The 24,354-nt window shown below is 38.7% G+C and overlaps 2 protein-coding genes across 2 annotated transcripts; both read right to left on the bottom strand.

Annotated features, from left to right (window-relative positions):
* Positions 1–1,686: 1,686 nt before the first annotated feature.
* On the bottom strand, positions 1,687–9,570 carry slc1a6 (solute carrier family 1 member 6). Its single transcript, XM_069679572.1, has 10 exons — positions 9,297–9,570; positions 8,337–8,474; positions 7,758–7,965; positions 7,123–7,165; positions 6,745–6,873; positions 6,466–6,650; positions 6,125–6,358; positions 4,966–5,160; positions 3,727–3,861; positions 1,687–3,454 (listed from the first exon to the last, which is right to left on the bottom strand). Exons 1-10 carry the CDS (start codon positions 9,517–9,519, stop codon positions 3,256–3,258), a joined length of 1,689 nt encoding a protein of 562 aa, XP_069535673.1. The 5' UTR covers positions 9,520–9,570; the 3' UTR covers positions 1,687–3,255.
* Positions 9,571–17,874: 8,304 nt separating this feature from the next.
* On the bottom strand, positions 17,875–23,672 carry tax1bp3 (Tax1 (human T-cell leukemia virus type I) binding protein 3). Its single transcript, XM_069679923.1, has 4 exons — positions 23,332–23,672; positions 21,543–21,662; positions 20,103–20,180; positions 17,875–19,955 (listed from the first exon to the last, which is right to left on the bottom strand). Exons 1-4 carry the CDS (start codon positions 23,368–23,370, stop codon positions 19,806–19,808), a joined length of 387 nt encoding a protein of 128 aa, XP_069536024.1. The 5' UTR covers positions 23,371–23,672; the 3' UTR covers positions 17,875–19,805.
* Between the last annotated feature and the right edge of the window lie 682 nt (positions 23,673–24,354).

Genomic DNA, 24,354 nt, shown 5'->3' with positions numbered 1-24,354 from the left:
TACTTTAGCCATGCTAGCAGTGTACAATAGGATGGTTGTGTTGGTGGCATAGACTGTATGAATAATAGCTGTAGCTGCCTTTACGTCAATCATCGGTTTCTAGACCAGGAATTTGGTCACCTCCATGTTGGTTTTTTGGAGCCAGAAGTGACCATATTTGACCAAGAGGGTGGTGCTGGAGGAGAGATCAGGTTTGGCTAACACCAACTGATCCAATTAAAACAGTCTAAACATGCGGGGTTTCATTAGGTGAAAGGTTTACCCTCGTGTTTCCCACAGAGGAGATTCTTTTTGTGGTGGTGGCTGATCCTAGTTGTTTATTAACAGACTAAAGAAGCTCAGACAGCCTGTGGAACGTAACAGACTTGGCGCTAGTTAGCCAGTCTCCAGTGAGAGAGCACTAATCTCTCCTGGGGAAGCCAACAGCAATCCTGACTCCCAAGCACTGGCAGATGAATAAAAAAATGTATGTTAAAGACAAAATAAGCTAGCAAGTCAAGTATGGCCATTAGCATGAATAAATCCCCAAAAGGAAGCTACAAGTTCAGTGACTGAATTAGCTTTGTTGATGTCCAGCAGACAGCCAGCATAATCCACCTGTCACTCAAACTCAAAGTGACCCTGCCCCTCCTTATGTAAGTTCAGGCTTAATATAATTCAATGCATGAGTTGTGTACAACAAAACCTTTTTTGTTCCAGGCTGTAATCATGTTTTTTTCTGCTGTAAAAACGGGCGTTTTTATGGGGCCTAATGGGGATTAATGGATTTTGGAGCCAGCCTCAAGTGGACACGCAAGGAACTACAGTGTTTTTGCACTTCTGCATTGGCTTCAAATTAAAATACTTTCTTATAATACTTTCCTGACTGAAATATCTCAAGAATGATTCAATGGATGCTATAAAGTTGAGAACAGACTTTTATGTTACACAAAAGGAATGAAACGATTTTAATAATTTCTTAACTTGTCATCTAACTGGGCCATCAGTTGGGTTTTTGCCCAAATAGTAAATCTAATGACATTCCTATTAGCATTAGCTGTTCTTTAAGTTTAGTGTTAACCCAATGTCAGAATGCTAACACGCTAAACTAAAGCATGTTAAACATAAATTTTAAAAAAGTTACATCATATCTTACATTTGTTTTGTTAGCAATTTCAGTGTGCACATTATAGCATGCTGATGTTAGTGTTTAGCTTAAAGCACCATTGTGCTCATAAGTACAGCGTCACAAAGCTGCTAGCATGGTTGTAGACTCTTGTTTATCGACTGTTGTTTGGAGAAATGATGCTACAGTTTATATTTTTAAGTGAGCAAAGTTGGAGCCATTATTACAAAAGATAATACACTGAGTTTGATCTACTTTATGTGAATGAAGACAACAAAAACCTATTTTTGATTCATCATCCGTGAGCGAGACCAGCCCGGATTAGGTTTAACAATGAAGTCAGCAATTTAAGGCAACACAGTTACATAAAGTTTCGACATGTTGACAAGCACACAAGGTAAAATTTGCTTTGTTTGATCTTCTACTTACATTTAAATCAAATGATTTAACCTACAACCTGCTATTTATTATTTAAAGCTGTTCGAGACTTTCAGTTTGTCCCAGGTGTTCCTTTAAGGAGCTAAGCTTCTTGACATGATCCTCCACCAGGGGTAGCCACAAACACAATAATGAAAACACAGTTTCATTCCTGAGCCATTTATTTGTCACATTTTTCATAAGCTGTCCATCAAAATGTTGAACTTTTTACTGAAATAACATCAAGCATCGAAGCTAAAGCTAAAAGTCCTAATGAGCAAAAGTGACAGAAAGTCAGAAAGGCTTTAAATGAAATGCTATTAAACTCACCTTCATAATAATAAACTACACTTTCCTCTAACACAACCAACACTAAAAGGCATAAAGAAACTGTACATTCAATTCCTCAAGGCATTCACAAACTTTCTTGACGGTACCTGTTCACAAAACAATAGAATAGATCAATCATGGCTTGCATTATATAATCATTACAGTCAAAATAAATCACATGAAATAATAAGAATTTGAGGAGTGACTTATAAAGCAGAAAACACAGGCAGGTTTCATGGTATATGTGTGTTTAACATGTTGTTATTAACAATAAACAAAAACTAGAGGGGTCATTAATTATACTTTACAAATACGTCATCTTACAAATAAGACAATGCAATCTATCAAACTTTAAAATGGAAAATTGGGAACGTTTATCTATATAAAAAATAATAACATAAATCAACATTATTTTAATGGATATTCATGTCTGTTAGGATAAATAGATATTTGCTCTGGGAAAAGAAAACTAAGTTTCAGAAAAAGCAGCAGAACAGTCCTTTATCCACATGTTTAAAGCATTAGCACCAAAGAAATACAGGAAACACACACAAATATAATATTTATAAGAAAAGCACTGAGTGAAAAAATTCACTTGAAATATAACGACTCCAAAATAATACAAAGACTCTCTTTCAAAAACTCGTCGAGTGTTTAACAGTCAAGTACATTCAAAGTTGTACACTTACATTGTGCAAGCAAACTTAAATAACAAGAAACGTTCAAAGCTTAAATACTGGATCCAAAACTCTTCTGAGATCGATGTATTTACATCTTGCTGATATGCTCCGGTGTATTTTATGTGTCTTTGTTTAGAAGATCCAAATATAACTTTAGGTCATATTAGAGGTAGTCAGTATCATATTGACAGGAAGAATGAGTGTTTGCAAAGGAAAAAATGTCTATCAAGAGTGAAGTCATGCAACAGAAGAAGCCAGATTTTGATTGTGTGATTTTTACAAGAATCAGCTGTTTTACTTTTATGAATGATGCTGTCTCTCTAAATGATACTGGTGCTGGTAAGGAGTTAATGACGCTCTGACTGTATGGACCATAAATTATACAAAAGTTCAAAAAAATGATGAAGCAGAAGACTCTATACAAATGACAACTGTCTTCTACATTTTCTGACACTGAAGAAAACAGTTATAAATCTGCAAAATACCTCCTAATAACCGGCACTCCAGGCAAAAACACTGAAGCATTTGTAACCGTTCCTAAACAGTATGTATTTTTGTTTCGTGTCATCAAGCAGCAGGGGGCGGGGCTTTGGATGTCCCAAACACTGGCTGTGTCAACCAAGAACTCCTATTTCCTAAGACTATCCCCTCACCAACGCCAGCTAACCTTCTAGATAAATGCTTGTGGTACCTGAGGCCCTGAAGGTCCTCTCTCCTGTGTCATTACATTGTGGTCTCACTGTTGCGGTGATTGTGCGAGTCGTTCTCCTGGCAGATCAGCTGGTAGGGCTTCTCATTCGCCTCGATGACAGAGTTGCACACCTCAGCGTCCTGACTCTGCAGCTCTCCGCGGGAAAGGTGCTCCACGATGCCCGCCCCGAGCGAGTCACCCAGCACGTTGGTGGTGGTACGCAAACGGTCCCTGGAGGAGACGAGAGAGAGAGAGAAAAGCAGATAAGAGACAGAACAGATGTACAAACGGGAAACATTTTTGTGTATCTGCCAAAAAGCAGCTCATAAATGTGCCTCTAAGCTGAGTCGTTCTAATCTGTCCCTCTGCATTATGCATCAATAACCTTTGTAGTAGTGGGACCTCTGGGCTCTCTGAAGCTTTACAATGACATTTAGGCTGGCACACACACAGCACAGCACACAGACCAATCCCCATCAAGCTGACATTTAGTGCAAACTCACAGGAACCAATCCACGGCGATGATCAGTGTTATGTCCTCTGTGGGCAGTCCCACCGATGTCAATACGATCACCATGGTAACCAGGCCAGCCTGAGGGATGCCTGCTGCTCCGATGCTGGCAGCAGTCGCCGTGATGCTGAGTGGGAGGTGGGAGGGAGGGAGAGGAGAGTGAAGACATTTAATAAAGGGAAACAAACAAACGGCACATGTGCACTCCTGGTGGGAGTAGTAGAGTGACAAATGTACATAAAGTTACACAATTATGTTAATTATTTCCTGGTCCCAACATTATATTAACAGTAAAAGTTGTGCTCATGTTGTAAAAGAGGATGACACCATCTAATTTAAGAATATTACTCGCTCTGAAATGTAAATATTAGATCACTGTGTTAATGAAAAGGCTGAGCAGGTGAATCATTGTGTAAATAAACCACGATCACATGTTGAACCTCTTGTGGAGTAATAAAGATGAAGCAGAGGATTCGTGTGGAAGAACAAGTCTGTTCACTAACTGCGCGATAAGAGCAAAAAGTATGTATTAATAATGAATGAACTGCATGAAATAAGTCCTTAAAAAGTCAGTTAATTGTTTCAGGTTCTCCAGCCAGGGTTTGTCTTGTCCATTAAACAAAGGTTGTCTTAAAATAACCTCTATATCCCCTCTTAAAAAATTAGGTTGTTTTACGGTGATAAAACAAAAAGCAAACACGTTTTTCCCCCTGGGCATACCAAAGTTGTATGAGCTCATCCCTAAACTGATCGGTACAAAAAAAAACTGTATAAGCAATACCAACTCTTACACACACAAGCTGCAGCCTGCTTTCTCGCCAGATTCATTCCTGTATAAGAGTCAAGACTCAGAGCTTGTTAGCCTGTGGATGCTATTCCTGCTGAAGGCAGACTTCCTGCTGCAGTTTGGCTGATAACTTTAATGGTCTGTGAGTGTTTACTGTGTATGTATGTAGATTTTGTTTGTTTATGGTTCAAATAATTTGAAAATAGCAGCAACACAGGAATCACAGTCAGTACAGTAAAGTTAGACACTTATTGATTTAATAAGTTAATATATGACTATATAAATATATGACTTAAAACTTCTTCCTAGAGCCAAGTGAGGATTCATACAACTTTTTTCATGAAATCAGACTTTCTAGCATGAAATCAGAACTTTTCCAGATGTGATCCAAAGTATGTGTTTATATTACCTAAACCACAACTAACAAAGCTAAAGTTTGCTTACCTGATGGTGAGAATCTGGCCAAAGTTTAGGTCCATGTCATTGACTTGAGCAATAAAAATGGCTGCCACGGCCTCATAAAGGGCGGTTCCATCCATGTTGATGGTGGCACCCACAGGGAGGACGAAGCGGGTCACTCGTTTATCCACACGGTTGTTCTCCTCCAGACAGCGGAAGGTGATGGGCAGCGTGGCAGAGCTGCAGTAAAAAGGGAGACAGAGAAGTATTGTTTTAATTTGTAAACATTTAAGACACATTAAGTAATATAATACAGCTTTACAGAAACACAGTTTTTGCTATCAATTTCCAATATCGTATTGTAACATATTGTGTCATACCGAAACATACATTTTGTGTATATATACATATATATATATCTATGTACGGTGTCCTTGAGTGCCAAGAAAGGCGCCTTCAAATAAAATTTATCATTATTATTATTATTATAAATTGTCATACTGTATTTTATCATATCGTATCATACTGGAACGTATCGGAATGCATCAGATCGTATTGGATCGTATAGTACCGTACCGTACCGTACTGTACCGTATCGTATTGTATTGGATCATATCAGAACGGATTGTATTATATTTTTTGTAATTGAATAGTTTATTTGAAGAAAAGTGACAATGTACATTAATCAACATTCGAACAAAATTTAAATGCACCCCATCATATTGTGCTGTATAGTATTGTATCATATCGTTTCGTATCGTATCATATCTTATCAGTTTGTGTTAGCGTATCTCATTGCATCGTATCTTATTGCAATATATTGTATCGTAACATATCTTACCTTCTTGTGTTGTATTGTATACTATAATGTTACACTACCGATTTGCTGTAGGTATTAAGTGTGATTGTATCTGAGAGCATAACCCTGTAGTATGTCATTTCTAATAACAATAACAATAACTTTATTGATCCCCACAGGGAAATTCATTTGTTTGGCATCTCATCTACCATTTACTAAAGACTACAAATCCATACTACAAATCTAAACTACAGTATAGATTAATATGTTCTTGTTATATTAGCTCCATTCTTCGTGATATTTATCCCTGCAATCAATGTCACATAAAAAAAACCCTTAAAAGCACCTGGTGGGACACAGACATTCAGGGACAAACATCTGTCAGTATAAAGTGATGAGATTTACCTCGATGAAGTTCCCAGAGCAGTGATTAGTGCCTGCAGAAGGCCACCAATGAAGCTGTAGGGATTTTTCCTGGTCACCAGGAAGAAGAGCAATGGCAGGACGAAGAGGCCATGGATGAGAAGACCCACAATGACAGACATGGTGTACATCCCCAGCTGGCCGCCCACCTGTGCCAGATCCTTCATCTCTACAATCTTCCCTGCAATCAGGAACATGATGCCCACTGGAGCATACCTGAGAGGTGAGATGACGTGTGTGAGGAAGATGGAGGGACTGACGCATTGGTGGAGCTTAAAATAGAGATCAAGCGCTTTCAGAGTTAGGGGTTTGTCTTTACTGACCAGATGATGATGGCCACCAGTCTCATGATGGCTTCATTTAGGCAGTCAAAGAAGTCTCTGAGGGCCTGACCCTGCTGTTTCATGTTTCCAATGACCAGACCGAAGCACATGGAGAAAACTACCAAACCCAGAGCGTTCACTCCACCCGAGGAGCCGGACATCGGGATAGTCTCCTCCACTGTCTCCTGTTGTAGAGAATATGTGTAAGGTTCATTCTATGAATGCCTACATCCCTGCACTCTTGTTTCCTCAGAGGAGATGTATGCCACTGACACTCACCTGTATGGTGTGCAGCACCCTGCTGAGGTTCATGCTCAGGTTAGGGTCTGTCACATTGAGAGTGTCGGTGAGGTTCAGGGTCACCGTCACGTTCCTTGTGTGCAAAGTCTTCTTGTACACAGTTTTATACTGCAAGAGAGAATGTGACGATTAAACAAAACTATGAATGTATTATGTTTGAGTGAAATGTGATGCTATGTTATTTCATAGTTATATATATTACAAGCCTTTTTTTGTCTGTGATGTATTTTCTTTGTGCTTGGCTGAGTTGGGTCTGAAGATGAATGATGGTAGCTGTGTTATAATGCAATATTTCTGTTTTTTATGTTTAATTTAATTATATCAATATTAAATGAGTGATGGGGAGAGATGCCTCACCTGCTTGAAACAAGCCTCTATGAGATTTGGAGGAAACATGTTCCTGGAATAAAAAGTAGACATATGTATAAAACATCACTGTGAGTCACGGTCACAATATCTTTTTCAAAAACCATTTCATCATTCATTCGATTAGATACAATACTTGTTTTGGTATGTACATTTCCAAACTCACTGTTTCTACTATTGTTTTATTTCCATATGTCCTTGTGAACACATTGAGCTTTTGAAAAGACAGTCCAACATTCAGGGGAAAACATGCTTTTTTGAGAGTTGGATGAGAAGACTGATACAACTATCATATACAGTATGTCCATCAAATATGTAGCTACAGCTAGCAGGCAGTTATCTTAGCATAATTTGAAGGGGGGAATCACAAAGTCAGAAAGTTAATAACATGATATATTTTGTGTCTATTTATCCGTACAAAAACAAGAAATATGATTATGTTGTTTGATCCTGACCTTTAGCAGCTACCAAGCCATGCTAAGTGGCAACTGGCAGCCACTGCATTTCAGGCAAATGTAAGATTCTTTTAACCATAGATGATGCAACTGTGTGTGCGAATCCCATCAAAACAGCTTCACAATTAAGCTTCACTAATAAGTGAAGAAGAGTTTCTGTGCTTTTAGTACCTGATGAGATCCAGGAAAGCATCAGCAGCCTGAACTGGTTCAATGTTTCCACTGTTGGCCACAGGACTGTCCCTGCTGCCTTTACCCGGCCGGATGATTATCACGATGACGATGCCGATGAACACAGCGAGCAGGGTGGTCACCATGTAGTAGACCACCGCTCGCATGCCCATCTTACCTGACGCTTTGCTGTCCAAGGAGGAAATACCTAAGACAAGGGAGATTGATTTGAGAACAGTTTTCAGCAAGATAGATATTGTTATCAATGGCAATTAAGCCTTTATTTTTTCAATTAAATTATAATAATCATCTCAAAATTTCACTTTCGTATCAACAACGGATAACTGCAGAAAAAAATAAATATTTAAAACTGTTTCCTTGTCAGTATCTTGAGAAGGCTATGTCCAGAAAACGTAATATTTAGCCTCTTTATCTTTAGACAGGTGTTCTTGGTGGTGCACATGATTTCATTTTGAAAATGTATAATCAATTTCTAACTGTGATGTCGATATGAAAAGTACAGCATAAGTGTAATCTACTTAAACATGCCAGTAACAAGAAGTGTGTGCCTGTGCCGACCTGTGACCAGACTGGAGACAATGAGCGGCAGCACCAACATCTGAAGCATCCTCATTAGCAGCTCCCCGGGAAAGGCAAAGTACTTGATCTCCCTCAGGGACAAGTTATGTGGGCGTAAACAAAAGCCCAGGATGACACCTGAACATATTTGCATACAAAAAAAACAGCACAAAGTCAGATAATGTCAATTTATCATCTTCACGCAGCAGCCATTTTGCTCTGACATCATGCTCAGGGTGGGAAGCTCAAAGGCTGTTATGTCTTGATAGGTTTATTTCCCCTCCCCTCAAATCAATAACTGAAAAGACAATGCCTAGAAAGCTTAGATGGACGTCTTGCCATATTTCATGTAAAAACAACAAATTTGATAACCCATTAGCAACCTTAAGACAACAGCTAACGATGGCCACTTACTACCTCCTATTACTGTTAGCTAAGAAGTGGCTGAAAGCTAATATTACTGTTTGGTAGTGTAACATGACACAGGACGCAATTCCTAGCTAACGTCTAGTTCGCGTGACATTAGCTAGAAATTTACTTCCTAGCAAACATACTGCAAGCAAGGAAATGGTTGAATGCTAACATTACCATTTGGCAGTGTTACATGATACAATTCCTAGCTAACGTCTAGTTAGCGTAACGTTAGCTAGGAATTTACTTCCTAGCAAACATACTACATGCAAGGAAGGGGCTAAATGCTAACATTTGTTTTTTGTCTAAAGCTAAAGCATGATTGAAATATGGCCAAATGACCCTCCTAATTTTCCCTATCCATTGTCTTTACAGTTGCTCAACAGTCAGGTAGAAGTGAAATTACAAAGATTGTCTGTGCCCACATTTCTGAGACTTACAAGCAGCACTACATTATAACAACATTTGAGCTGGGACGTCAGAGGAAAATGGCCGCCGTGTGAATATGGTGAATGGCCTGACAAACAGTATTGAACCTCCATAACTCACCCAGAGCCACGGCGGCTACAGTGAACAGAACAAACAGGTTCCTCTTGAGGAAACCTTTGACGCTCTCCCTACTGATGGAGCTCATCCTCTCCTTTATGCTGCTGGCTCTCCTCTCCATGGCCCTGCGGATGCGCCTCTTCAAGTCTCCTCTCTCTGGAAGGGGGGGTTTGTCCGAGTCCTCGTTTAGGAAAAGACTTGCACTGGTGGGGGGCTTCTCGTTCATAATCAGCTCCAGCACCTGGTCCAGGAGGCAGGTCTCGTGGGAAACTGTGCAGGGAGAGGAGAATTCACAGAGAAATAATTGGTCACAAATCATTTTTATTTTTTTTTTAGGAGTTTTTGCAGGATTAGCACGCTGGATGGCATATTTGGGATATGAAGAATGTCCACGCACATTGATATTAGTCAACTGACCGAACTAACAGATTGTCGATCAAAAACCAAGCTGGTCTAGGACTCAGTGATAAGAATAATTATGAAACTGAAAATGTAAAATTAGTGTCTGAAAGGAAGTTCATTTGCGGTAACAGATAAAGGCTGACGAGGACTTAGTGGGCTCAGCTTATCATGCTGTAAAGAAAGTCCAGCTTTTTTTAACCACAGAAAAAGTGAACTAGTTGATGGACATTGACAACAATGAATTCATTCAGCTTTTAAACAATAAGGATTGTTTGTTTTTTTCTTTTTCATATCATTAAAAATCCAATACAAATATGTCATTTTGACTGTTCATTGGAAAAGTTAGGAATCTTGAAGACATCATCTTTGGTGCTGGGACCTTTTACAGACTTAATTTAGTTTGATTAACTGACAAAAAAATGAACAGATTAATTCATGAAGAAAATAATTATCTGCAGCTCTACTCCAATCTGAATTGCCCTGCACAAATACACAACAGTCATTTATAGACAAGAAGCAAATCATTACACAATCGTAAGGGCGAGGCTGGAAATGGAGGGAAACTTATTATAAGTCACAAGATAAACACCTATTCATCTTCCTCATTTTCTGATGTACAAAAGGATATATTGTTTACGCACTTGATAGAAGGTGCATCGATGTATCAAAAGTAAAAGCACTTGCACATGACTTAATATTCTACAGTAGGCCTACTGATAGTAATTTAAACTGTTATACAAAGTATGAATGAACACCGATGTAAGAAAACTGGATCTATAGAGGCCGGCACTCTTGTTGGTCTGAGACAACTTGCAGGGCAAATGTAAACATGTTAAACTTTAAATTACACTACTGCATGGCCTTGAATATAAGCATGCCACATGTGTAGTTCTTGTTCCCTAATTACACGTCTTAGCTTCTTTGTCGCCTCTATGTACTACTAAGAGTAAGCAAATGTCAGCTTTGTGTTTCTAAACCTTAAATGTATAATTCCAGGTTTAAATAGAAAAGACCTTTAACAAGTATTAAAAGGAGTCCGTTAGTCTTACCGTGTTTCCCTGTAGTGTCCAACACAATGCAGAGTGTGTGTAGCACGTGGCTGTTGGTCTCACTTCTCCTTATCTATGTAGGCTACAGTGTTTCCTCTGAATTACCCTCCGCAAACAGACATGAAGCCGCACACTTAAAGAACAATATAGTGCACAGCCTGCCTCTGAGCTCCAACACTACCAACCCATATATCTCTATTCTTCCCTGGGGGATAAAGACTTAACATATGATCTCCAAAGACGTCATCTGTTCTGTTTGTATTATTCTTGTCTATTGATTTTCGTTTGTGCATTGTTCATTTATCTATACATCCTACATACAAACAGTGTTAAAGACCTATTGTTGAGCAGGTTGTGGGATGACCCTGGATAAAGCAAGCCCATTATTTAACTCAGTGTCAAATAGAAGAAGAGTAATCCACTCTCATGCAGCACTGTTCGCTACTACCTATGAGTGTTAGTGTGTGTGTTTGTGTGTTTGTGTGTGTGAACGGATGCACAAGAGGAAACATCTGATCAAAAATGCAACGCAGTGTTAGTGTTTAACAACTTCTCTGAAGGCCTTAAGCAAGCGCTGATTATCCTATTTTTAGACTGAGTGCTGAATGGATGAGATGAAACAAAAGCACATAAACTTCTCCATTACTGGTTTCTACAGCTCTTGATTAGCATTGAAATGGACGACCATTAATGGAAAGAAAGTGCAGTGACACGGTCTGTGCATGTTCAGTGCTAATCAAAGTCACGGAGCCCATGTTTTCAGGTTTGGTTTCATAATGGTTCAATTTGTGCCTTAAACATAGATCAGTATCGGTTACGATCAATAATTTTTTCTCCTCCTGTGGTGTACCCCAAGGCTCCATCCTAGGCCCGCTTTTATTTTCATTAGAAACGCTTCCACTTGTTTATCTAATTAGAAAATACAAAATCCCTTATCACTGCTACGCTGACAACACTTAATTTAACTGTTAGAAATATCAACTGCTCAAACATATCAGATGGAAGGCATAAAAAAAATGTATTTCAGTGATTAGGACTTAACATCTACAGCAAGAGCCCATACTTTGCATCAAAAACATTTTTCCTAACCATTTTCATTCATTGGATGAGGCAGTATGAGGAGCAGACTGAGAGATGTAATCGGGTCAGCAAGTAAAAGAAGCTTTGAAATCAGTCTTCCACTGTAATTCATATTTTGTTTATAAAGAGACACAGTCTCCAGTCTGGTTTGGTCATTGACTTTGCTTTCCTTAGTGTAATGTTGTGTAAATGTTTAATTTGGGACTTTATCTATGTGGTAAATTCTTTAAATTGTTCAGAAACCCTATTCCTTGTATATTTGTTCTACTAAGATTGGATTATTAATCAGGTATAATGATGCATTTATTTTAAAGTTTGTTACTGAGTTCCATTTGAGCAGCCGTGCCAAAGAATGACCCAAGTTCCAGCCTAAAAGCCACCAACTCCGGCTCAAACTGCTCTGTCCTGGTCAGGCTCCAGTCTGACAACCCAAACATCCACCAAAGGATGACGACAGCGATAACATTAAGCAAAGCCATTAGGGCTTATTGCAGAAATAGAAAGCATCATAAACCTGACATGGTCATCTGGCTTTTTTTTTGACAGATAACAAAAATGATCTTAAAATTAACTCCAAAACCACTGCAGCACTAAACACAAGCACATATTTAGAAATTGAAGTCAGTGTCATCAGGTTTGTTGGTGTATTGTGTGTGCAGCTTGTAAGGCAGACCACATTTCACACCTCAACAGAAGCCACTTCAGACGCACATGTTAAAACATACTGGCATACAGGAATCTCATCTCAAGCTGTTACATAGACAGGTTATCATGTTGTTCTTCATTTGCACTGCTGCATTGCGATAATGATACAAGTAGTAAGTATCTGTTTTATCTTACACATAAAGCATTTGCTCACTGATCTCAGAAAACAAGAATTGTTCAACAAAAATCACAGAGAAGACCTGATATGCTGCCACGAAATGTCCAAAACCATGCAAATCTGAATAAAATACTGTTTTTTTTGCCTAGGTAGATTCTTACTGTATATCCACTATTATCCATAAAAATCCCATTGAAATAAAGCAAAGAACTTTTTCAGCATCAATGAACTGCTCACTTGTTACTCACCACTCATGGTTAAGAGTCTGAGTTAAACAGTCCGATGAAAGTCAGGTAACACTTTCACTTCTCAGCCGTCCACAGAGAGTCAGGACGGTGTGCGAGAGTGTGCGAGCAGGGCAGCACAATGACAGGACGTTTCGCTGCTCTGCTCTCATAAGCACACAGACATGAAAAGGCCTCTCACATGGCCTGACCTTCTCACACCTCCACACACACACACACACACACACACACACACACACACACAAACGTTCACACTGAACTGCCAACCTTTAAGCCCATGACAAGTCCATCAAAGTCAAATCCATCCATCTAGTTTCATCACCGAATCTGACCTTGCTCCCTAAACAACATTTATTTATCTACACATCTTCTGATTGTTCAAATGTGCACAGAAAGAAAATGAATGTGGGGGCTCAACTTTTTAAACATGTTGGTACATATCGGGGCCACTTGTGGAATGAAACAACTGTAATGACAATGGGGATGGTTGAGAATGACAATAAATGGCATGGACAAAGTTAGAGAAGTTTAAAAAAGACCCAATTCTCCTTTAAGATACATATTTTACAAAGCCATCTTTGCTTCAAATTCACCACGAATGACTCAACATAAACTCAGTAACTGCACCTAAGTGGCATCTTTTCTGGGATGAGAAAATGAGAAATAGAAGTTGCCAGGATGCATGTACGTGGCCCACTGTCAAAGTGAAGTGAAACATACGCCGTCTATAAGATTTAATCACATAAATGTGTTTATTAAGAAACTCAAAAGTATGATTTTTTTGCCAACAAGCTGCAAAAGTATAATGGTCAAGATCTTCCCAGTCTCTCGCTGATATAACTGGGACTTCTAGAAGACCACATAGACCAGATAGTGCCTGTATATGACATCACAAATTCTGTCAATGCAAAACATGCCTTTAAGCTTCGCAATTCATATGGGGCAAATACAAGTCAAGACATCTCAGACACTTTGCATTGATTCTGACCATTTCTTTTTAAATCTTCATCTCAGAGGTAGCCTAGCTTAATGGAAGTGCAATACCAAATTGATGGAGGAGCTCTTTAAATTATCATTTTAGGCTACATGATAGATAGCTAGACTGATAGAAAGCTTTTCTTACATATGCAGTGTTTTTTTTTTCTTTCTTGTTATTCTAAATGTAAAAGCAACATAAAGATGGCTGCAAAAAGGCATAGAGATAAAGATAAAGTCAGATACCCTTTAGTTGAGTCCAGCCGTCATCAGAGAAATGATCCTTCCGTCTTCCACCTGTTGTCCTCTCTGAAGACGCTGCAAAAACAGAGATTCAAACTTCACAATCTTCCACACAACTTTCATTGACACCTTCACAGATTGATCTATAAACGTAAATATGAGACAAATCAAATCTTTCACACATCTGTCAGTCCAAGACGCTGCTCACTCCGTTATATGGATGCCGCTCTGTCTTTCTCCTCCACCACCACGCAGCGTGTGAAGACCTAGAGTTGTAGCCCACACACTGTATCTCCCCCCACCGTCTTCACTGTAATCTCCACTTTTACTATCATTCCCGGTTGTGCTTCTCCATGCAGCCTCCGGCAGAGGGGAGCTCCTGGGAGTCTGCGTGGGAGGAGGAGAGGTGAAGGATCCTCCAGGAGAGAGAAAATAATAAAGATAAACCACCTGCTGCTCGTCCACATTAATGAAGCCGGTTTAAAACTGATTTTATAATGGACTTCATGATTAGATCATTGTTGAAAGCCACTTTATTACACCGTGATTAATTTCCTGCACACACCTGTTTTGCTTGTTAAACACTGACAGCAGTACAAACACACAGCAACATGCATCTGCTAACTGCTAACACCACTCTGGGGAGCTCGTGTAGTTGTAACCCTTTGGCTCCCAACCGCCCAGCTTTCCTCTCACACACCCACTCATCATGTTGCATTGATATGCACAAAGCCCACCACACAATGAAAAAACGGCACCATATTTGTGCAATTTTTTATTAACACATATTCATATTTAGGCGGATGTGAAAACATGCAATTGAAACCAAATATTAAACCACAAGTGAGGGGGAACTACCTTAGAGTTTAGATGAATAGGGAGAGAATAGATGTTTTGGTCCAAATAATCCACGAAGTTTCAGATTTCTCACAGAAATTTGTGCCCCAACCGCGATGATAGTAGAAAGTATTTCTCTAAAGCTGTCCTGGTGGGTTTTTGCTGATATTATACATAACAGGAAGTTCTGCAGACATCCTGAAGCATTCAAAAACGTCCAATATTATTCATCCTCTTGATCCAGAGATTCATAGGAACTGAAATTGAACCACACCACAAAGTTCATTTAGATGCTGCCCCTCACAAGCTTGTGAGGAAGCAGATTAAGTTGCCTACTTGAGTTTAAAAAAAAAAAGCAATTTAAAGACTTCTTGTACACATTTGGTTAAAAAAAATAACTTCATACCATTACCTAATAGCCAACCTTACACTAAAAAAAATTGCTGAAGAAGATCACATGATAAAATCACAGCTAGGCCTACATCTTGCCTAGCGGTCTTGAGGTTGTAAACCATAAAGGAGAAGTCCCAGAAAAAGGGAAATTGTAAAATGTACAATTTCATGCTAAGTTGGCATCTCCGTGTGCTTCAGAGGATTGTGTAATATAATCAAAAGCTGCAGCCAATGGATCTTGCAATGAATGTGCTAAGTGACAGCTGCATTCGCAGTATGACATTTTTTAACAGCAGCACCACTTCCCCACATGGAAATATCAATTTATTCAGTTTTTTAGCCAAATTTAGCCAAACAAATGTGGTATCTTTGGACAATAAAACAAAGTTGTGTGGGTTTGAACATTGCTTTGCTACACAGCATGTAGAGATGGCACCACCAGCAGACACAGACTTGGATGAAAGCTATCAGTATCACACTTCTTTATGAACGTAATGAAAACATACAGATTACCTGAATGCCCATACGCTCACTGCAAACTACCTCTCCAGCTGTTCATCACACCTATCTGAGGCTGTGGACTTCCATCTGGTTCCAATCCGGTGAAGGACCAAAGTGATGGGAGCAGATTGCATCGCCATGGCAACACAATTATCATGCCATAACGTGGGAGGCGAGGATCATGTATGATCCACGGTTAGATAGTGTAATTATTCAACCGCCTGCAGCAAGGAACATTTATCTCTGTGTTATCTTTTAACCATAACAAACAGCTTTCTTTTATCATCAATTTCATTTTGTTTGTATTAATTATATGTTTAAATAAGAGTATTAATTAATACATTACATATATTTAGAAAGATTAAGTTAAAAAAAATCCAAGTGAGTTGAAGTATCGTACACAAAATAATGAAGATCGACCATAATGTTTAAATGCTGATTTAATTATGGCGCACAGTTTCTCCTGTAATGAAGTCGGGGAATCATTGCCTCCACTTACAGCTTTCCATTAGTTACCAAGCAACGCGCAATGTGTTAATGTTGTGTTATTAGTGTGAGCAAACTCACATTGTGAGTCTGACATGTTTGTGCAACCACTTTTATGTGTCATAACATGGTGTAATAGTATCATGATGCCTGGTTAAGTGGAATGGAGCATGCTTCCTTGTGTCCCTGGAACAAGAATAGCACACACACACACACACACACACAGATCGCTCATCAATTATTTCTCAAAGGGGGGATATTAGCTCAGCGTTGCCCTAAATCGACCCTCTCCCATGATGTGACACAGGCCTGGTGTTATTTTAAGACTTAAAAAAATATTACACAGCAAATTCAGCTAAGCTAAATTTGGCCCTCTGAGCTAATTCCTTGAGTATCTGCTAACTTTTTCCTTTAACGTGAATCTCAGGGTGGCAGGCTGAAATGCTGTTATGTCACATTACTCAATTCTAGGTTGTAAGACGTGTTAATGTACCGTAGGCTATCTGACAGTTGTTACCATTTCACCACTTCTCGATAAACTAGTAACTAGAGAGACTATCGATAGTGAAGATCTAGAGGGAAATCTGTCCACATATCAAAGTAAAACAACATGTTTGCTAACCCGTTAGCCTCTAGATGACAGCTACTGCTAGCATTAAAGCACTTCCTTGATAACATTACGTTAGCTAGTAAGTACAGTAAGTAGGTATGTGTTCCAAGTTACCATTATCTTAGCTGGGAATTTAAGCTTTTCCTGTTGTAACATGTAAAACAACAAAACTGTAATATTAGCCTGTAGCTACCTGCTAGCTAACGGTAATATTGTCAAGTAAGTGGCTGGATGCTACTGCTAGCTGTTTGAACCCCCCAAGATTGAACTTCATTGTCTTTTCAGTTGCTGATCAACATGAAACCCTTAGTCTATAAGATGAACCTGGAACATGCAGTACATCTTTATGATAGCATTTGAGCTTCCCACCCTCAGCATGACCTCAGAGGAAAATGGCCATCATGTGAATATGGTTGATTAAAACAAGAGTGTACTTAAATAAATAAAAAAGAGAAATATTTTGCAAAAGAAGATTAAATGAAACTGGCCATACACTTTACAGAATAGGTAACAATTGCTAAACTAAATTTGTGTACTTTAAATTAGGAAATATGTGACACTTAAAGCTACATTCGAATTTTTCCGGTGCATTAAAATCAGATTTTCTCACACGCTTTTTTTTTATTTTGAGACACTTTTTTGCCAGTAATTTTTTGTAATTTTGCTCTTCCGTAAACTGTTTGTTCCTGCAGTTCAAAGGTGCAGTGATTGGTTCCAGGCTCACATATTTAAGAGATGAAAGTGGAGAAAAGCTCTCTGTATCAAAAAGCCTTGGTACACACAGAAAGGTCAGGGAATAGATTCTTTGCTGTGAAATGTCAGCTGATTACTTTATAACGGGCGACATGAAGCTATTTGAAGGAGATAAAAAAAAAGGTTTGCAGTGTGGAGAGGACAGCTACAAAAATAGATCATATGTTATTTTATTTGCGCTTTATCAAGAGACGATAGAGAGGCATGTGTCATTTAGTGTTTTTATATTCAAAATACATTCACACATCCAATTGTATATCATCTAAAGAAAACTTGTTTGCTCAGCTGGAAGTTTACATTTACAAAATCTGGAGGCAGAGAGACATAATCTAAATAGAAAATACTGCAAGTGATTTGGTGTACATTACACTTATTACTTTATGTGCCACTATTCTGTAAAGCAGTAGATTCCAACCAGAGGGTTCATCATGCGAGGCCTCTAAAATATCTAAAGAATCAAAGAAAGAAAAAAAGTCCCATATCATTGACATAATGTGAGCATTACTGATGAAGCCATTACCTATTCCTATTTTACAGGGAATATTTCGTTTTGGAAAGAAAACGTACATTTTACAAACCTGTTTATTAGATAAGGTTGTTATGGTTGTTACAAATCAGATGTTTATATTCAACACATTATAAAGTTATAATATATAACAATTAGAAAACAAAAAAGCCAATTAGATCACCCAAAGATATGAGATTAGTATTGTCAAAAAAAATCACAAAACCCTGATTAGTACTAAATAACTGATCTGCAATGTTATGCAGTGTGTTACAGAGGCTGCAAATCCTTTTTGTGCTGCAGAACCTTTAGTAGAATGGCAAAATATAAAATAGAACAAACGGGTACCATTTAATTTTAGTGGTTTTAGTGTTCATGTAAGGCTGCTGTGCACAGGTATCAAACAACATTCACTCCTGCTTGGTACAGATTAACAGATTCGACTTTTGGTTTCTGACAAAAACAACGCACATTACCACGCATCTCTCATTCCAGTGTGAAACTCGTAGGTTTGCTTCAGACAAAACAGCAAACTTTCCATTGCTGAACCTGATTAAAGTCATGCTTAAAAGTGAACGAACTGGAAATGACTTTACAGTTGTTACCCAAAAGTAAGTCTAGCTTTATGGTATGTTGTTTGTACGAGATTGATGTTACTTGGCTAATACATGTAATTTGAATTATGTTGTTAGTTTGGCAGACACACTCACAGAAGGAAGAAAACATGTAATAGACATCAACAAACAAACAAATAAACAAAAGAGGAAGAGGCATCGTAATGAAAATAAGTCGTGGAAATACATACAGTAAGTATGCATTAAAACACTGTGCTTACTGGTACATGGTATGTTGTACAGACTTTGTAGAGTATAGTTAACCATTTAACTTATTTTGATCCCTCTACTATGCCTTGGCTTCACTTTGGCATACAATGCTGTGATTTCGACAGGAATGACAGCAAAACATTGTGTTTTCATTTGAATGAGATGAATGATCATTATTCAGTAAACAGCAATGATCGTTCTTGATGTCTCCAAACCATCAAGACTAACTTTGGTCAGCTGTAGCTAAAACGGATCACAGATGTTTTTGACAAAGACATCTTTTACCTCGAATCAAAATGACAACAATAGCTCCCAAAGAACTCAAACAAGGACTGAGGAAATCTAGCAAATATGTCCTGGGAATGAAGTGAGCATCTAAGGTTTTATAAACAGTCTTCTATAAACTTATTTCAGCCCACTGTTGTTTGATTATCAAAACAAGCAAAAAAAGCTACAATTTAGAAAGCCCTTAAGAATACTTTTCATACAGCAACAATCAAAACATTCGGAAATAATCTAGTTTTTTTTTCAGAACGTGCAGGTGGACAAGCTACGAATATGTTAAAAAACAGTAAAGCAGATAACTTTGAGGTGAGTTCGTATGAAAAATAAGGATTAGAATGAGTCAAACTGACTTAGAATGATGCACTCTGGTCTGTGAAACATGTTTTGCATTCATTTAGTTATTAAGGCCACCATCATCTGAATTTGTGGGAGTCTTAGTGTAAGAGAGAATTCAGTTATTGGTATTGCTTCTGTCTGATGTTATAAGTAGTAGCCACTGCGTTACGGCCTTTGACAGCTGCCCATAGAGTGCTTGACAGCTTGCTCCAACGACTTCCTGGTAACCAGTAGCCGCACCACGCATTCATTCTTCTTCGTTAGTCTTTTACGAGCTTGGTCGTGGGTCACCACAGTCATATCCCAGCCGTTCACCTGGGAGGAGGGAGAAGAATTTAGTTTGAGAAAAGCATTAGCTACAGTAAGATAAGGTGAGCACTGCTCCTGATGCACAGCACGAATCTGACTCTGTGATGAACATATGGTGCCATCTTGTGGCTCAAGCTCTATTTCACTACACACCTGCATTATTTTGTCTCCCATCCTCAGGCCTGCATCTTGTGCCGGTCCTCCTGGTGTTATCCTGGTCACGTAGATGCCCTGATGGACATATCACAAATTATGAACTTAGCAAACTCTGACTATTAAAAACTGGTGCAAGTTATAATAATGGCACAGGATACAAGATGGCAAAAACAAATACAAATGAAACACATTGCTTTTATTGTTCGTCATATACTCCAAAGATATTCAGTTTGGATTAAATGAAGTCAAAGAGAAAAAGCAGTAAATCCTTCAAATTACTCAAATTAAAAAATATAATTGATTGAAAAAAGTACATTTTCCGTAAATCAACTACTTAATTGACTAATCGTCTGTCATATGCACACACATTTCTATCTCCGCGACCCTGCTGTGTATCCATTCAGCAGGTAAGAAGAAACTCTGTGTAAAGCTGCAGTACTCCTTTCTATGACATCAGTTAGATGAGTCTGGTTTGTTCCCACCTGAGGCAGCAGGTAATGTGTTCAGGCCTGTCCTTCATTTTTAGCTCACCAAAGAGTTGCTCTATTTCCGCTGTGCTTCAACAGGACAGGGATGTGATCAGGAACAGCAGAAAGGTTATAGAGCTATTGGAAGCGATTGTGTAGCAAATCCTCAAAGGTCACGTCACATGATCACCTTTACGGCTGTCGTCAACAGAGAATTCTGTCACTTAGGTTCTGTGCTTTGTTTTTAGGAGTGGGGCAGACCTTCATTAACTATTTATCACCGTTCATCATTTTGTTGCCATTGAGATTGTCTCAGTTGAATTGTCTTTGTTTTTTGAATTGCAATTAAGTATTATGAACCCCCAACTCTGACTAATACATTCAAATTCATTGAGAATTATAGGAATTTGTGTAGTTGAAATTTTTACAATAGATTTGACAAGTTAAGTTTCCACCATTTTATTTGAAATGATTGAGCACAAAAGAAAACGGGAATGTCCTAATAAATAAATAGTTATTAACTGCAGTACATAAAGAGCTTATATATGCACACACAATCTATAGTGCATTGTCTAAAGTGCATTCAGGGCCTGTCTAAGTAAGGGCCTTTTAGATAGTTAAATGGAGCAAACTTGGGGTGCAAAAAAGATTTTCGTCTTCTGGCCTCACTGGAAGGGCCTCATGCATAAAGGTAAAAAAGGATATCAGAAGATGGGGGGAGACAAAAGCTCTCCATCTCCCAGTCTTCTCTTTTTTACCAACAACTTTGGTGGACTGCATATGAGTAGTTCAATGGACAACCGTGTGTAACAAGCAGAAAAAGCAAAAAAGCATTATGAAACCACCTCATAACTTTTTGTTGACTCAGTCGCCTGGAAAATGACGAAGATGACACTTGGAAAATAGCAATGACTTTTGCACTCGTTGTGGCCGCTTTGCAAACCATGTAAAATAGGGCCTACAGACTTACTTTGTCAGACTTGTCCTCAGAGAAGGGGTTCTGTCCGGGGTCCTGGTCTATCCCTCCTCCGATGCTGAAGCCCAGGATCAGATTATCTCCCTGACACAACTTCTTGATTTCAATTCGTTCCTGTTCCGGGGGGGGGGGAAAGTTTAATTTAAGACCCTGACACAAAATGCATTCAATATTTCTTCCAGTAACATGCTAACAATTCCCAGATTAGAAATCAGGAAAATAACTATACATTAGGTTATCATCCAGTGAGGAGGGGTCCACTGATTTATCCACAAATTTTAGAGCTTGACATATGGCGGACTACCGAGGCTGTTCCCTTGTGATTGAAGTCCACACTGGAAGAGAGACTGTGTTAGTGCAGCCCTGCCCTTGACACTGACAAGCAGCTGCAGGCTCATTAACCAGATGGATGGATGACTCTGACAGAAGGACTCCTCACACCACTCCTCAACACAAAGACTGCCTGTGTGTGTGAGGATGAATAACCAGACATTCACTGAGTGTTGGTGCTGATGCAATGAAGTCTAAGGATGTCTGGAACTCGATTAACACTGAGCAAGAGTCATACAGTCAGTCAGGACTTGCAGGAACTACCTAACAACTCTCAGGTTTATGAGCCTGACTGGTAAACCCGTATCACTCCTTCATTAAAAAGACTTACCAAGATATAAATTAGGTCTACTCGATATGAGGAAAATATGCCACGTGCGATATCATTCTCAAGAGGATGTGACCTACAAAATATAACTTCCATGTATAAGAAGTGCTGGTCCTTGTCACTACAACAACAATGAACAACATTTTCTTCGCTCCTCTCTCCTTTAACAGCTTCTTGCTAACTAACCTCGAATGTGTCACCAAATTGACAAAAAATAATTTAAGGGTGGCTGACAGCTAGCTGGAGCTTCATCACACAGGTCAGATGTTTGCAGGCTGATTTTAAATGCATTGAGCGAGTTGTACTCAGATGTTTTTTCTTACTTATTGCATTTGAAGAGTATTGGCTGACATATTTGCTGACATTAAAAGTTTTAGTCTGCAACACAGTGCTTGAGTGTATTTATTAAAACTTGCCTCCTATAAAAGTTAAATAACAATGACGTACAGAATTAATACTGAATGGTATATATGAGATGCATTGAGGAAGTAAACCTGCCTGCTGCTGCAGTAACACTTACCTGCTCCCCACCCCTCACACTGACACCTTTGAATCTCTGGCCTGAAAGAAATCCTAGCTCATATCTAGCACTTCAAAGCATGTTTGAAATGATCATACTGCTGAATTTAAAGGCACACGAACAAAAAGAAATTAGCCAAATGTACTTTATATTCAGTAACTTTGCATGAAAGTCGACCATGAAGAGTGAATCACACCGACGGTGACGCCCATCAGTGAGACTGGTTAGCTTTCAAGGCATTTAAAAGACTTTTAATCAACGGTCAACAACTAATTGTTAGCTAGTTTATGTATCCCATTTTAAAGCCTCGTTTGCTAATGTAGTTATTTAACTAGCTGGAAAGTTATTTGATTATATTTGTTATTACTAACTCAGGTTTTGCGACAAGGAAAATGCTTTATGTGGCAGCTAACGAGGACGACTCTTCACCTAATCTCTAAACAAAGAGAGTAGCGTTACAGTTAACATTGCTAGGTAACAACAATGAGAGAGCCGTTGTTAACTGATAATAACGGTTTTAACTGATTCAGTTCTACGTTAACGTCGGGTCAGAGACTAAACAATAGAGTCCCGTTGAATGGGAACATCCCAATATCCGAACTTACCACGACAACAGACACCGGCATTCCTGGGACGAAAGACATTGTGTCGCTAAGATGTGTAGTCTTACAAAAGTAAAAAAGTTGCCAAGACCGTTCTTGTAAAAGTCACAGAAAAAAAGAAAGGTTCCGACGGTGGTACAACTTCCGAGACACTACATTAGTAAAGCACATTACAAGATCCCTGGCTGAAAACCAACTGCTTTCCAGATGACGTCACTTCGCCTCCCTGTTCAGTCAGATTGGCGTGTTTTGCAGCACGGGGTAGTCAGGGAGGGCGGTGTTAAAAGCCTGGCCGCCAACCCACTGAACCTGTAAAGATATGCGTTACAAATCAAACTCTCCAAGGGATTGTTGGCCGTCCGCGGTGTTCCGGGACTAGGCTGGGGGTTTTCCTTAAAAGGAACTGAAAGATAGTGACTTCCTTTGTGATCATATCATACGGACTTGTTATTTTCAGCCTATCATTACACAGGTAAACTCCTCTTTTTATGACAACATTGCATGCAACAGCAACCATGGCAGTAATATTAGCATTCAGTGAGTAAGTCACTATCTATGCATAACAAGTTTATATGGAAACCAAACACCAAGAAAAAAAAAAAAAGAATAAAAATGGACTAAAATACACATGAATAGTTACGTAATAGTTATTAAGATTAAGAAAGTAACTCCTATTCTGGAATTTATTGTCTTTAAAATGGTGAGATAATCGTGGAAGATATTAATAATTAGTATTTAGAGCAAATCTTCTGTTTATTTTGACTTGTTTTGACTTATATTATGTGAAATTTCAGAGGCAGTTTTGTGTGAGTAGGACCCTGTAGTGCCCAGTGTTAAAAATGACCTAGTAATGAATTTGAATACCACCCCTGTACTTGCTTAGTATCACACTGGGTTAACTGCCACTAGATGGTAGTCTATAATTAGACAAGGGTTTACTATGAGTATAAGTTATAGACCTACAAAATTGACCCAACCACCTCATTCTGTCAAAACATTTTTACACTAATGTTTCCTTTTTTATGT

This window comes from Semicossyphus pulcher, unplaced genomic scaffold, assembly GCF_022749685.1.
Source record: "Semicossyphus pulcher isolate SPU_LCO1_2020_fin unplaced genomic scaffold, fSemPul1.0.p SCAF_4, whole genome shotgun sequence".
Lineage (NCBI taxonomy): Eukaryota > Metazoa > Chordata > Actinopteri > Labriformes > Labridae > Semicossyphus > Semicossyphus pulcher.
The sequence above is the reverse complement of the archived record's forward strand: the minus strand, read 5'-3'. Positions and strand labels throughout refer to the sequence as shown.

Excerpts from the sequence above, each read along its gene's own strand:
- slc1a6 (XM_069679572.1), bottom strand. The coding sequence starts at position 9,519 with ATGAACGAGAAGCCCCCCACCAGTGCAAGTCTTTTCCTAAACGAGGAC. Across the intron at positions 6,874-7,122 it reads TAGAGGCTTGTTTCAAGCAG|TATAAAACTGTGTACAAGAA; the intron begins GTGAGGCATCTC and ends TCTCTCTTGCAG. Across the intron at positions 6,359-6,465 it reads CTGGTGGCCATCATCATCTG|GTATGCTCCAGTGGGCATCA; the intron begins GTCAGTAAAGAC and ends CTCACCTCTCAG.
- tax1bp3 (XM_069679923.1), bottom strand. The coding sequence starts at position 23,370 with ATGTCTTTCGTCCCAGGAATGCCGGTGTCTGTTGTCGTG. Across the intron at positions 21,663-23,331 it reads TGCCGGTGTCTGTTGTCGTG|GAACGAATTGAAATCAAGAA; the intron begins GTAAGTTCGGAT and ends CCCCCGGAACAG. Across the intron at positions 19,956-20,102 it reads TGGGAGACAAAATAATGCAG|GTGAACGGCTGGGATATGAC; the intron begins GTGTGTAGTGAA and ends CCCTCCTCCCAG.